This window comes from Camelus bactrianus, chromosome 11, assembly GCF_048773025.1.
Source record: "Camelus bactrianus isolate YW-2024 breed Bactrian camel chromosome 11, ASM4877302v1, whole genome shotgun sequence".
Taxonomy (NCBI): Eukaryota; Metazoa; Chordata; class Mammalia; order Artiodactyla; family Camelidae; genus Camelus; species Camelus bactrianus.
The window spans coordinates 78,982,466-78,996,199 of record NC_133549.1 but is presented as its reverse complement, the minus strand read 5'-3'; the positions used below and the strand labels follow the sequence as shown (position 1 = coordinate 78,996,199).

Below are 13,734 nucleotides of genomic sequence, written 5' to 3'. Positions count from 1 at the left end.
TTTATCTCTCCCTGCCTTTCCCCTTTGGTAATCATAGGTTTGTTTTCTATGTCTGTGAGTCTGCTTCTGTTTTGTAAATAAGTTCCTTAGTCTCATTTTTTTTAGATTCTACATGTAAGTGATAGGATATTTGTCTTTGTCTGGTCTGACTTTCTTCACTTAGTACAATAATCTCTAGGTCCATCCATATTGCTGCAAGTGGCATTATTTCATTCTTTTTTATGGCCGAGTAGTATTCCGTTGTATAAATATACCACAAGTTCTTTAACCATTCATCTGTCAATGGACATTCAGGTTGCTTCCACGTCTTGGCTGTTGTAAATAGTGCCGCTATGAACATTGAGGTGTATGTGTCTTTTCGAAACAGAGATCCCTCTGGATATATGCCCAGGAGTGGGATTGCTGGGTCATATGGTAAGTCTATTTCTAGTTTTTTGAGGAATCCCCATACTGCTTTCCATAATGGCCGCACCAAACTACATTCCCACCAGCAGTGTAAGAAGGCTCCATTTTCTCCACGCCCTCTCAGCATTTAGTGGATTCTTTAGCTCATTTAGATACAATGGCTTGTTCTCTCATGCCATCTTTACCAGATTTATCATGTGGTATCAGAAGTTGGAGGCAAAGAAAGAATAAAGCTCCTCTTATTCCCCCAAAAAGGAGATGGTTATGTGATTCCTGGTTAAGTATACATCCCTTGAAAATGATGAAAATTTTAACAAAATCTGACTTAGATTAGCTCCACCAAGGATTTGCAAAAACTGATGTGTTGCCTTTTCTAGTGTAATATAACTGTCAAGCAGTTATTTTATTTTTTTACTGCAAAACGGCCTTACGGCCAATTAGTCGTGCTGCAAAACCACTTGCGGCAAAGCTGTTTACGGCGAAAACGCTGGACACACCTGGCTGGGGCCCAGCCGCATCTGCTCAGCATCTCCTCTGAGGTGCTGCGAGTGGCCGCGGGGCGTGTGTGTGAACAGCTGCCCTGGGCACATGGCCCTGCCTCTTGGCAGAGATCAGGTGAGGCGATGGGGGTGGTCCTTAAGGCGCACACTGCCGTATTCCTGCAGGACTTGTACTGGGGCTAAATGATTCACTCATTGGATTGCTGCGATGTCTCAAATTGGTCTGCAAATTGGTCATGGCTTGGTTTGCCAGGTCTAATCCTTTTTGAAATATGACAGGATATAAATTACTAGCGAAATAAGTCAAAACATTAGGGCTTGATAAGGTTCCAAATGTCTTGCTTCTCAATATTAGATTCCTCATTTCCCCTTCTCTCCCTCGGTTTTTTTTTTTTTTTTTTTCTCATCTAACTGCTCCCTTTCCATTTCTTGGTAAAGATGGGGTGTCCTATAATAGTTCTATCTTACTGTTCCTGGCAGTTGCAGTTTCTGGGAGATCTTCTGAGTCACCACCGAGGCCTACAACGTCTCTGAGCCTTCATTTCTGGATGAAAGGGATAGAAGGAGCAGGCTGGGGGGATCACCCCTGTGTCCAGCCATGGACAGGGGCTTTGGGCTTGTGCCAGGATAGATGGTACCCAGTGGTGATGACTTTGGGGTGTGGTGGAAGGAACCAGTATCGTCAGTGACCCATCTCCCATGTTTACAGAGCACCCTACAATTTAGACATGGCCTTTCCGTGAGCCTCGGAGCAACGTTGCAACTTACTATCCACTTAGTGCCTCAGAAAAACAGGCTCAGGACATTTAGTAATATGACCACCACCATCTTTCCAAGACCAAAGGTAACGTCAGCTCTGACACCCAAGGCTGCCTAGTTCAAGTCTCAGGTGTCTGGTCCTGCCTCCCAGCTTCCTGACCAGTGACCCCTACTACCAGCCTATTAAGGCTGTCCCAGTGCCACTGAATGGCCTTCCAGTAAAGCAAGATTTTAAAAGAAATGTGGGTATGAAACAACTTTTTTTCCTCTTAAAACCAAAATATCAATGTCAGATTATCACAAGAGCAAGAGATTCCAGCACACAGATATGCATGGGTCCCTGGATCTCTGAAGTCATCAACTGCCTCTGGGTCAGCCTGGAGGGAGCAGGGTGGTGGCCTGCCCCTGAGCCCGTTTCCTGAAGTCACACATCCTCTGATAGGGTAAGGCTTTAGTTCATGTGACAAATATAATAAACAGTACAACTATGAGCTAGAAACGTTAAGGCTGGGAAAAACTTCCAGAAAACTTCTGATGCAACCCTTTAACTCCACAAGTGGGGAAACTTGAGTCTGGATGCCCACCAGGTGTCTTGCCTGAGGCGTCCCAGCAGGTACCTCTTTATGTCTAAGTCACTTGTAAAATATCACAGCGGGAGCCTTTAACTGATGCTCCTGTGACCAGGGTGGACACAGGGCCATGATAGAGGGGCCTCCAGAAATCTGAGGCGGGGATGGGAGAGTTTGCAGAGGAATAGAGACGGCTCCCCCAGGATGCACGAGCTGGACTTAGCTGGCGGCATGAAGCCACTGCAGGCATCAGCTTGTGCAAGATGAGTTTGCTGGCCGCACATGCCAAGGAGGGCTGGAGAGGGTTTTGAGGGGGAAGAACCAGTGAAGCAGCTTGGCAGCACTGGCTCTAAGTTGTGCACCAAAACACTGAAGTTAGATCCGAAGGCTATTTCCTTTTGCCAAAAGCTGGAAACGTAAAATCCTTCACTGATAAACGGATGCTTCTGTGACTTCCATTCACCTCCTCTCTTCTGCTCCCTGAGACGATCATGCTCTTTTAAGCTCTGGTCCACTTTTCCTTCTCACTCACTCTAGAGCCCTCCAATCGCCCCCAGCAGTCCTGGTGGTATGTGTAGAGGGTGGGTGAACAGAGGAATGACCTGTTTATTCATTATTTAGCTTCTCCTGTGTGCCAGATACCGTATCAGGCAGCGTACACATACTTAATCTCTTGGACGGTCTCTCTGAATTTCTTCTTTTATCAAAAGCAACGTGCAGACTTGAATATGCATCGGAATCACCTGGAAGGCTGGGCCAGGTTGCTGGACCCTGACCCTGACCCTGATTCAGGACAAGACTTAGCATTTCTAACTAATTCCCTGGTGCTGCTACTGCCGCGGTCCAGGGACCACACTTTAAGAACCACTGTTCTAATAAATGTGCTGACAGCCTGGGCACAGTGCAGGAACAGGGAGCACACACTGGCTGAGGACTCACATTTGGCTGCATGCCAAACAGAAGTAGGCTCTCAGGAAGGCAAGGCCCAGAAGTGGAAAGGACATACCCCCCTGCTCTGCCTGGCTCGTGCTCGCTCCTCAGGGTGGGTCCAGTCTTTATTCCTCTGAGCAATGTGTGGGTGAGTGCGGCCCCTGAGAGGCTCACAGAAGGACAGATGTCTCATCGTCACGCCTCCTGAGACAGAAGGGGCCCCTGACCCGCTGGAGGCAGCTGTGTCACAGACATTCAGGCAGATCCTGTCCCATCTCCATATGAAAGCTGAGGTCAGTGTCCGCTGGAAGGATGAGCTTCAGTCATCCTTGACATAAATGGGTGAGTCAGCCCTGCCTCTCTTGTTCACTAAATTGTACTTCTCCCGTAGTAATGGCGTGTGATGACTCTATTTCTGTAATTCCAAAGTCCTGGGAGAGATGATGTTACAGAGGCTTCGGTTAGAAGTTGCCACAGCACAGTCATGCCAAACTGACCGGGCATCAATTGTAGACAAGTGCACCAGGCTGAGCTGGCAGCCACAGAGGCAGGGCCAGCCTGGTCCACACACCCGCTGGAGTGCCCTGAGGTGTCCAAGGATGTACGTAGGGATGAACCCAGAGGTCTGCCCGGGAGGGGCTTTAGACCCGCTGTGAACACAGGGCTGGCCTGCTCAGCACATCAAATTGTAGGAAGGATGCCATTTGGCCAACCCAAGGCAACAGCAGCCAGCAGTCCTAGGGCCCTTTGCAGTGGTTGTTAGGCAGATCCAACAGGATGTCATCACTCAGAACACAGAGGCTGCGAGGAGGAGGGGATCTGAGCAGGCACTGAAAGGCAGGACAGGGTGGCCCCAGGTGGAGGACAGTGGGGAAGAGCATGAGGCATCCCTAACGGAGAACACAGCCAAAGCAGGGGCTCTGAAGAAATGAAGGGCAGGTTCCCCACAGGAGTAATAGAAACAGTGATAGAAAAATCAGCATTCATATTGACAAGAATGCTGTTGAATGTTTACCACGTGCCAGGCTCTGGGCTAAAGAGCAAGCACCCAGGCATCTGAGGAAGCCTCTGGCCTTCTCCCTGGACTGAGAGCATGGTACCAAATATGACTCTCCAGCATAGCCTTGGACCAGCATGGATGAAAGGTGGCAACTTCCATACCTTCTGGAAGGCTGAAGGCCTTTGGCTCACTGAAACAGGAAAAAAGAGTCCAAATCAGCTAGCAATGCAAATCACCGTTACTTTGTTCATCAAATTACTAATGATTAAAAGGAACTACAAGTGAAGGGTGCAACAGGTGCTCTTAGAGTCTGCCAGCGGGAATGAATCTTAAAAGAGTATTTCTGGAAAGCGGCTTTGCAACTTTTACCAAGAGTTTTGAAAATATGTATTTTCAAATATTTAGATATCCCCCTTCTGATGAACTCTCTTAACAATATATATTTATATAATTGTATGTATATAAAATATGCCTTGCAATATTATCTTAATAAATAATCTGTCCTGTAGCTGGAAGATGTTGACTACATCAAGATATGTCAATATGGTTGGGTATTGTTCAGTCATAAAAATGGAAGTACATGAAAATTTTTCATGGCGGGAGAAGATAGTTACATAATCTTTTAGCTGCATCTTCTTCCAGTGACCAAATCTAGGCCCCTCTGGGGAATCATCCCATCCTGACTCTCATTCCTTGCTACCAGTGACGTCACCTCCACCTAAGCCAATCAAGGCATTGAATTTCCGTGGCCACAGTGATTGGCTGGGGCCTGGGCAGATGATCCAATCCGGACCAAAGAGATACCATAAGAATAACCAGGACCACCTGGAAAGGGGGCTTTTGCTCCTCCCTCAATGGATGTGAATTGGATGCAGGCCAGCGATAGCCATCTTGCCAAGATGCAGAGATGGAGCTCCCACAAGAACCTAGAGCTTTCTGGAAGAGGAGAGAATGGGATCAGAGTGTGATCATGGATGACCTCTTCTCTCAACCCAGCCCCCTGGCACAGGGGTGTGCCTGCTGGAGAAATGGGTAAGCCTGGGAGTGTGTCTTAAGAAAGTTGTTACCTTGGTGCCCAAAAGGAGACATCACGGGGACCTGGGCAGAAACCTAGATCAGCCGGCACCAGCAGCTGTAGGATGTGTGGGAGCCACCCCGACAGCAAAACTGGGTGTCATTGAGAAGCAACAGCAATTGGGACCTACCAAGACCCTTACCCCACCCCTCTTCCCTCTTCCAGCATGAAGAAGCTGGACTGATACCAACTCACCTCCATCTCCTTTGGACTAAATCAACCTACAGGCTCTTAAACAATTCAGGAAAGAGATGCCCTGAGAGAGGAAACCAGACTTTCTGATAATACAGATCAGGAGGCCTCATGCAATTACTTAAAAACAATAAAGGAGATGTGAGCATAATGATACTCTGAATTTGTGGGCAGATAATTCCAGAAATGCACAGGCATGCCGTACTGCACAGTTCTGGGGGTGCCTTCCCCATCACAGTCTATGTAACCGGGACCTCCAGGAGGTGTTCACATGCGACCTTCATGGTTGGATGTGGTGACCCCATATGTAAACAGGTCCCTAGTCCTCAAATCCAAAACTGACTTTCTTTCAATCCCTTGCATGACAAAACTTGATCTGAATGGGTATTTGTGTTTTGATTTGTTTCATTACAGAAATATTAATGTGTATGAGTATAGGGTGTTGGACCCAACCCCGCTGGGGATATCACAATATACTCACCATATCAAATTCCCCAAATCTGAAGCTTTCTGAATCGCAAAACACTCCTGGCCTCAAGGATTTTAAACAGGGGATTGTGGAGTTGCAGCTGCCTCAAAATGTTGCCTGCGCCCATCACTGGAGGGTGAGACTGCAAGTTATTTTTATTTCCTCCTTTCTAATGTTTTGCATTTCCCAAATTATCTGCACTATATATTACTGTTATAAGCAAGCAGGAAAAATCTGTCCTGTTTTTAAGAAAACATCAAATCAGCAGCATCTCCAGCTTCAAGAGACAGCACGTTCAGGCCGCCCTCTGGCAACCCTTGGCTCCACCTCTTGAATGTGACAGGTTTCTGGGTGGCCTCCAGGGACCGGAGCACTGTGAGGGATGCCTGCTCTGCCCCCCAGCTCCTCCCAGCCCACTCCCTGCTGCTGTGAAGTTGAAGCTTCACTGCCTGCCCTGTGCACCCATTCTCCTCCCTGCCTCAGGGAGTTCATGCTCAGAGCTGGCTCAAAGCCAGGCAAGCTTCCTGCCCCCTCTGCAGGCAGCACTTCTGAAGCTGCGCCCTTCCCGTCCATCCTCCCTGGCAGTGTCCCCAAAGGATGGGGACAGCAAGTTCTGTCCGAGCCTGGCCCCTGGAGATTCCTGGTTTCACACACACCCCCCCCCCGCCACCACCACCACAAGGAGTAGAATAGAGCTGGGTGCACACCGGGATCTCTGCACCTACCTGCCCTGGCCCCTCGTCCATCCTCCTGAACCTGCTCAGCTTACTGCAACCCCTCCCAAGGGCCCCACCAGCTTGGAAAAACTCCGTGTTCAAATCCTCTTTAGAGTAGACCCCTAGAATATTTTTATGCTCATTCTTTGCTGTGGTCGAACCCACATGCAATGGAAATGGACAGGGTCTAAGTGTGGGCATGCTGCTTTTAAAATAACAGATCCTGGGGCCTCCCAGGCCCTGACTGGGCCCTCAGGCAGGGGGAACATCTTCTGGGCATGTAATGGCCTCAGAGCTGCACCCCCCCCACCCCAACTTTGTCTCCCAGATGACAAGTGTGGCCCAGGCTGACATGACCAAAGGCTTCCCCCCACCCCACCCCCGCGACCAGTGACAGAACTCTCCTGGGGTCCCCGAGCCAGCAGGCCTCAGTGTGTAAGTGGTGTTTTCACACAGCAGGTCAGGGAGGGGCAGGGCTTCCTCCCCAGCTCCCAGCTCAGTCACACCCGGGGTGGAGAAGTGGCAGCCAGAATACAGCCACCCAACTGACTGAGTCTCACGGTGACCTCTGTGACGTTCAGCACAGAATCCCCTTAAATCCTTAAAACTCTCTTCTGAACCAGAGGCTCAGAGAGGCTTGCTCCAGGTTGAATCACTGAGGGAGCTGAGACTTGAACCCGTATTTGGCCTGACTGCAGAGTCTTCATCATCTCACTAATTCCATGCACTACATCCACCCATGATCTCTAAGGCTCAGGAACTTGCTTGACAAATGAGAAACCAAGGCACAGAACGCTTAGCCACAAATGCACATTCTGGTTCCCCGGGAAGCAGGCCTCTTATTAACACTGACAAGTAAGGTCCCCACCCCGCCACCCACCCCAGGTCCCAGTTAGCTGAGGTCTTCTGGGAGTTTCCTGCTGTTGTTTCTATATTTGGAGGACTTTTTGGTCTTATTGGCTTCCTGGATTCTTTATTTCCGTGGCCCAGGAGAGGAAGCATATGTCACCCTGTCTGGAGATGCTTCTGAACAGAGCTGGCAAGGAAATGAGAAAGGATCCTAATGAGAGGGCGATAACCCCATGGAGAAATTCAGATTCTTTGCAGCAGGCCGTGTCCTTCCCACAAGCCCTGTGTGCTCGTGAGATGTTTATAGAGCCTTCATTAAGGGAGAGCTCCCTTAGATAAGAGGCTGAGCGCAGCATCGAGGGCCAGATAAGAACAAGTGGGGGGCAATTCGGGGACGGCGGGTGAGAGCCTGTGAACTGGCGGGGGTGCTCGGTGCAGAGCGTGGGCAGGACAATGCGGGCTGGCTCCTTCCGGCCTCCTCCCCGAACCCGCTAACCCACCGCGGCTGCCGCACGCAGTCTCCCGTGCAGGGCGAGAGCATCCCAAGATGTGCCGCGGGGCGCTCTGGGCGGCCCTGCCCGTGCTCTCCCTGCTGGCCTGCTCCGCGCAGGGGAAGCCGCTGGAGAGCCGGGGGCGGGCGTCGGTCGGGGGAGATGCGCACCGCCTGCTAGGGGGGCCCGGAGGTGAGCAGGATGGGGGCACCTTCGACCTGAGGATGTTCCTGGAGAACATGAAGGTGGATTTCCTGCGCAGCCTCAACTTGAGCGGGGTCCCTTCCCAGGACAGAACCCGAGCCGAGCCGCCGCAGTACATGATCGACCTGTACAACAGATACACCACGGACAAGTCGTCCACTCCCGCCTCCAACATCGTGCGCAGCTTCAGCGTGGAAGGTAGAGTCGGCTCCGTCGGGGCGCCCCGGGTGGGGACGGGGGACTCAGTGGTCCACTGCTGCGTCTTGCCCGGTATGGCGGCCGCTGGACCCGTGGGGCTCCTTAAGTTTCTATTTAAATTAATTTCAATGAAATGAAATCAATAGCTTAGTTCTTTAGTTTCACTAGCTTGGATGCAAGTGCTCAGCAGTCATGTATGCCTAACGGGGACCCTATAGGACAGCGGAGATTATAGAACACTTCAATCTTTGCAGACAGTTCTTCTGGACAGCTCTGCCCTAGAAGATTCTCCCTCCCTAGGCCCAATGCCAAGTTTAATGTGTTAGGTGCCAGTTCCCCTTCGTCCATCCCTGCCCCACTTCCCCATTCCTGTGCTGACCCCTTCCTACTTAGACACAGACAATTTATTTAGCCTCCAACCAACTGGCATTTTTTTAAACACTGAATGAATGTCTATTTCACTCTCAGCAAAAGGTGTTTCAAATTCTGAGAAATTCCTCCAAGATAGAAACGTGGATGGGCAACTTATTTCCTAAATATAAAATAATTTCCCTGATTTAGGAGGACTGGATGATAACAGACGTCAGCATAGGGTGTACATCCACTAATCCACACAATGGAGGTGAAACGGCCTTGCGAGCAGGGAAGCCAAGGCTCGTCCACCCTGAGGGGACCTGTCCAGTTCACGTATTAGCTAAGCTGCTGGATTCTGACCCAGGCCCGCCTGCCTGCAACACTCAGACTTTTCCTGCAGCTGCAGCCTCTCTCTAACCAGCCAGGCACACAGGGCCTCTTCCCTCTTGAGCGCAAGACCAGCAGACTCCTAACAGGTGGACGCCCCATCTAAAGGAGGCTGCGGTCATGCTGCGTGCCCAGCGAGGCTGTATTTTCTGATGGCCCAAAATGAGAAAAATATGGATTTTACGTGGACTTGCCTGAATTTTAAAACATTGACCATTTTTTTAAAAATGCAGTTTGCAGGTCCCACAGATACTGCCAGCCTCTCAACTGTGCCCACGGGGCACATCTGTAACCTCTGCTTTGGGGGAAAGCCCGGCTTTTTTAGCTGGATCTAATCACCAAATCCCATAGTCTGGGAGTCCAGCGTGTGGAGACATCTAAGTGACCCCTCCCCCCAGGACTGTCCATGTCCCGGACACAATGCACCCATCATAGGCCCCGCTGGCTACTCACATAGGCCGTGGTGGCTCTGCAAGAGCTAGAATGGCACACCCACACTGGGTGAGGGGACACAGAGGGCTGTGTGAAAGCCACGGGCTTGGGATGGCAGGGCATGCACAGGTACGGAAGATGGTCTGGGGAGCACCCAGAAATATTGACTGAGCATCTGCGATGAGTCATGGACAGTGTTGGGTTAAGTTCCATGTGCCATCTTGTCGAAGCCTTACACCAACCCTGGGAGGCAGGGTGGATGAGCCCCCATTCTACAGATGAGGAAACTGAGGCCCAGAGAGACTCAGGACTTCTCCAAGTTCACACGTCTGGAGGGGAAGAGTCAGGACTGGTACCTCCTTCTGTCAGACACAGCCCAGTTTCATGGCAGCACACAGTCTGCCCTCATGTTGGCATGTAGTAGGTGCTCACATACAACTCCTCTTCCCTTTTTGTGACCGAGCCACGGATAATAGAGATGAGCTAATGGCTATGTATCAGCCAGAGAGCAGAAAAGTGAGAGCCCTGGGGCGAAAAGGCAAGCTCCATTTATGCCTAATAGGACCTGCTGTTGACGTTAAGATACTTTTTTCCTCAAACAAAAAAAATGACCCACTTTGGTTTCGCTCTGAAGTTACTGTTCTGAATGGTTTTTACATCTTTTCGATGCTCAGATTTTTAACATCGTTGTAATGTTGGAATTTCCCCTGCTGGGATCTCTCCTTTAAAATCATACACTCAGGATCCACAATCTGAGGCTGACAATGTGCTTTGCTGTTTTGTTTATTTGGTTCTTTTCTTTTTTTTTTTTTTTTTTTAAAGTGAGGATCTTTACAGGATGTGTGCAGTTTGGCAGTTAAACACCCTAAATCCCAGTTTCCACATCTGTAAAAGTAGAATAATAACGAGATCCTCCCAGGATCAGTGCGAAGAGAACAGTGAAATAAAGGACACAGAGCTCCTAGTGTAATGCTGGCAGCAGAGTGATGCCCTGTCAACAGCTGGACCTGTCCACTCCAGTGCAGGGTATTGCCCGCTTCTGTTTTTCTTTGGAAGATGCCAAATGTACCATTTACAATCCCGTTCTACATTAAGGGCTTAAGTGGCACCAGATAACGTCATCCTGGATGCCCTTCCACCCAAGCCATGAGTCTCAGCTTTGGTGTCATGAAAACAGACCCTCCCAGCAGAGGTGACCGTCACCATGTATTTGCATTTCAGATGCCGTCTCTGTAGCCGCCACAGGAGACTTCCCTTTCCAGAAACACATCTTGCTCTTTAACATCTCCATTCCCAGGCACGAGCAGATCACCAGGGCTGAGCTCCGACTCTACCTCTCCTGTCAAAGTCACGTGGGCTCCTCCCACGAGCTGAAAGGGAACATGGTCATTTATGACGTTCTGGATGGAGCCAACGCCTGGGATGCTTCGGAGGGAACCAAGACCTTCCTGGTGTCCCAGGACATCCGGGACGAGGGCTGGGAGACCTTGGAGGTGTCCGGTGCCGTGAAGCGGTGGGTCAGGGCAGACTCCACCAAGAGCAAAAATAAACTGGAGGTGACCGTGGAGAGTCACAGGAAGGGTTGTGACAAGCTGGATATCAGTGTCCCCCCAGGCTCCAAAAACCTGCCTTTCTTCGTCGTCTTCTCCAATGACCGCAGCAATGGGACCAGGGAGACCAGGCTGGAGCTCAGAGAGATGATCAGCCACGAACAGGAGAGTGTGCTCAAGAAGCTGTCCAGGAACGGCCCGGTGGAGGCAGGTGGGAACAGGGACGAGGAGGAGGAGGGCGTGGAAGGCCACGTGGCCGCAGGATCGTCTTTAGCCAGACGGAAGAGGAGTGCTGGGGCCAACAGCCACTGTCAGAAGACCTCGCTGCGGGTGAACTTCGAGGACATCGGCTGGGACAGCTGGATCATCGCGCCCAAGGAGTACGATGCCTACGAATGTAAAGGCGGCTGCTTCTTCCCCCTGGCTGACGACGTGACCCCGACGAAACACGCCATCGTGCAGACCCTGGTGCATCTCAAGTTCCCCATGAAGGTGGGCAAGGCCTGCTGTGTGCCCACCAAACTGAGCCCCATCTCCATCCTCTACAAGGACGACATGGGCGTCCCCACCCTCAAGTACCACTACGAAGGGATGAGCGTGGCAGAGTGTGGGTGCAGGTAGTGCTGGACCAGGCGGGGGATGCAGGATGTGGGGGGTCCTAATGAGAGGTCCTGTGTCCCCCTGGGTGTGACAGGGACTAAGTCCACCTGCAGTCAGCCCAGAGGAGGAAATGGAGCCACCAGGTCCTAGAGGTAAAGGCCCACTCTCCCTCTTACCGCCTGCCTCCAAGCACACACCACTGGGTTGAACGGCAGGGGAAGGGGATGGTAACAGGAAGCGGGGGTTGGGGGAGAAGAGGAAAGCCTGAAAGCATCGTTGGGGTGGAAGGGGAGCTGAAGAAAAGGGAATAAGAGGAAAAATAATCCAGAGTCGGCAAAAAACCGAGCAAAAATGCAGGAGATGTGCAGAATTGAATGGAAATTAAAGGACGCGAGAGAGATGGGGTTTATTGCAGTAACCTCAGGGAGCAAGGGGGAGAGCAAGAGGACGTGTCCTCCACACCCACTTCACCTTACCCCCACAGCCCGGGAGATGGGCTTTATGACTCCCAATTCACACACGCAGAAACCAAAGCTCAGGCAGATCAAGTATCAGTCAATGGCATGATTCCAACCTCCATGGGTCTGTCGATCCGCAAAGCCCAGGAGCTCGCCGTTACCCCACTGTGGTTTAGCAGGTCCCCTTGTCACTAAAGACAGTTAGACTGTGGGAGGCGGGGAGCAGGGAGCAAACTGGACAGAACCCAGCCAGTACCCAACAGTACGACTGGGCTGCTTGGCCCACTCAGCGTAAACTTCAGACTGCGCCGCACCTGTGCTGAGTCAGCGTCCAAAAGTGCTTTTGAAGATGACCCCGGAGGACTGAAAACTACCCCCAAAACCAGCTGCAGGATGGAAAGTGTGCAGAATAGAAGCCCTTGGGCTGCAGTGAACACTGTGCCCAGGGGTACTTCGACCCGCTGGCAAAGAGCTTGTGCGACCTGTGGTTCATACAGGGTCCCCTGCTGCCGTGGACTCACACGTGGACGAGGTGGTTTTGGAGGGGTGGGCACAGCTGACTCTGAGGGATGGCGCAGCCCGTGGCCTGTGTCTGTGCAGCTACTTATTCTGCATAACCAGCTCACCAGCACCACACACCTGTGAGCGCCCCTCCCACAAGGACTCCACAGGAGACAGGACCCGCGTTTGAATTTGTTGGAATAAATGCACTCTTGCTTTGGTATTTGCAATGTCCCTACTTTTAGTCCTTGGTGACATGTAGTGATGTCATGGTGACTCAAGTGATGACATCCAGTCTTTCGGGGTGAGGGCTCCCGGCCACGGAAGAATTCCGGTCCTTATTGGCCGAAGTCGGTTCTGCCTGGACCAGCCGGCTTTCTTAAGTAACGTGCGTCCAGCCCCTGTCCTGGGCTTGGGCTTTGGGACCAGACTCAGCCCCCACTGACCCCAAGGGAGGACCTCTGACTCTCAAGGTCACACACAGAATGGGGTGGAGTAAGGAGGAGTCTGGAAGCGGTGACGATTCCACTCCATGGCCCTTCTGACCACTGGCCAGAGCAGACGCTATAGAAGGCCTGGAGAGACCCGGGCCTTTCCTGTTGGTTGAAGCTCCCAGAATTTTTTTTTAAAAAAATGGTTTGTGTTAAATGTTTACATGGAACCAATGAACAGCTTTAACACAAAACTACAATAAAGCATTATTGTTTAATTACTGGAGTTACAAAAAATACTAAATACAAAAAATTCCTGGTACGACAATGTTGCTCAATCACCAAGATGGATGACAGACAACTTTTAGTCCTGGTGGTGTACTTCTGTGCCTGCGTCAAAGTTTCACTTGGAAATAAAGTCAAATGTCTAATGGGTGGCTTTTCTTAATTGTGAGACCTGGGCTCGTGGTCCCCTAGCCCCACACCTTGCCCACCCCTCCCTACAGGCTCTGGGGGAGAGGAGGGGCGCGGGGTAGGGGGGGTGACAGTTGTGGGCAGTGTCTCTGCAGGTGAGTGCACACATCCGTGTAAGCGCACACGTGTGGGTGTAATTGTGAGCGTGAATATTTGCAGGTGGGAAATGACAGTCAGCCCTGTGCCTTGA

The 13,734-nt window shown here is 51.0% G+C and overlaps 1 protein-coding gene across 1 annotated transcript; it reads left to right on the top strand.

Annotated features, from left to right (window-relative positions):
* The first annotated feature begins 7,843 nt into the window (after positions 1-7,843).
* On the top strand, positions 7,844-13,501 carry GDF2 (growth differentiation factor 2). The gene is made up of 2 exons (XM_010963477.3): positions 7,844-8,357; positions 10,752-13,501. Exons 1-2 carry the CDS (start codon positions 8,012-8,014, stop codon positions 11,699-11,701), a joined length of 1,296 nt encoding a protein of 431 aa, XP_010961779.2. The 5' UTR covers positions 7,844-8,011; the 3' UTR covers positions 11,702-13,501.
* The last annotated feature ends 233 nt before the right edge of the window (positions 13,502-13,734 follow it).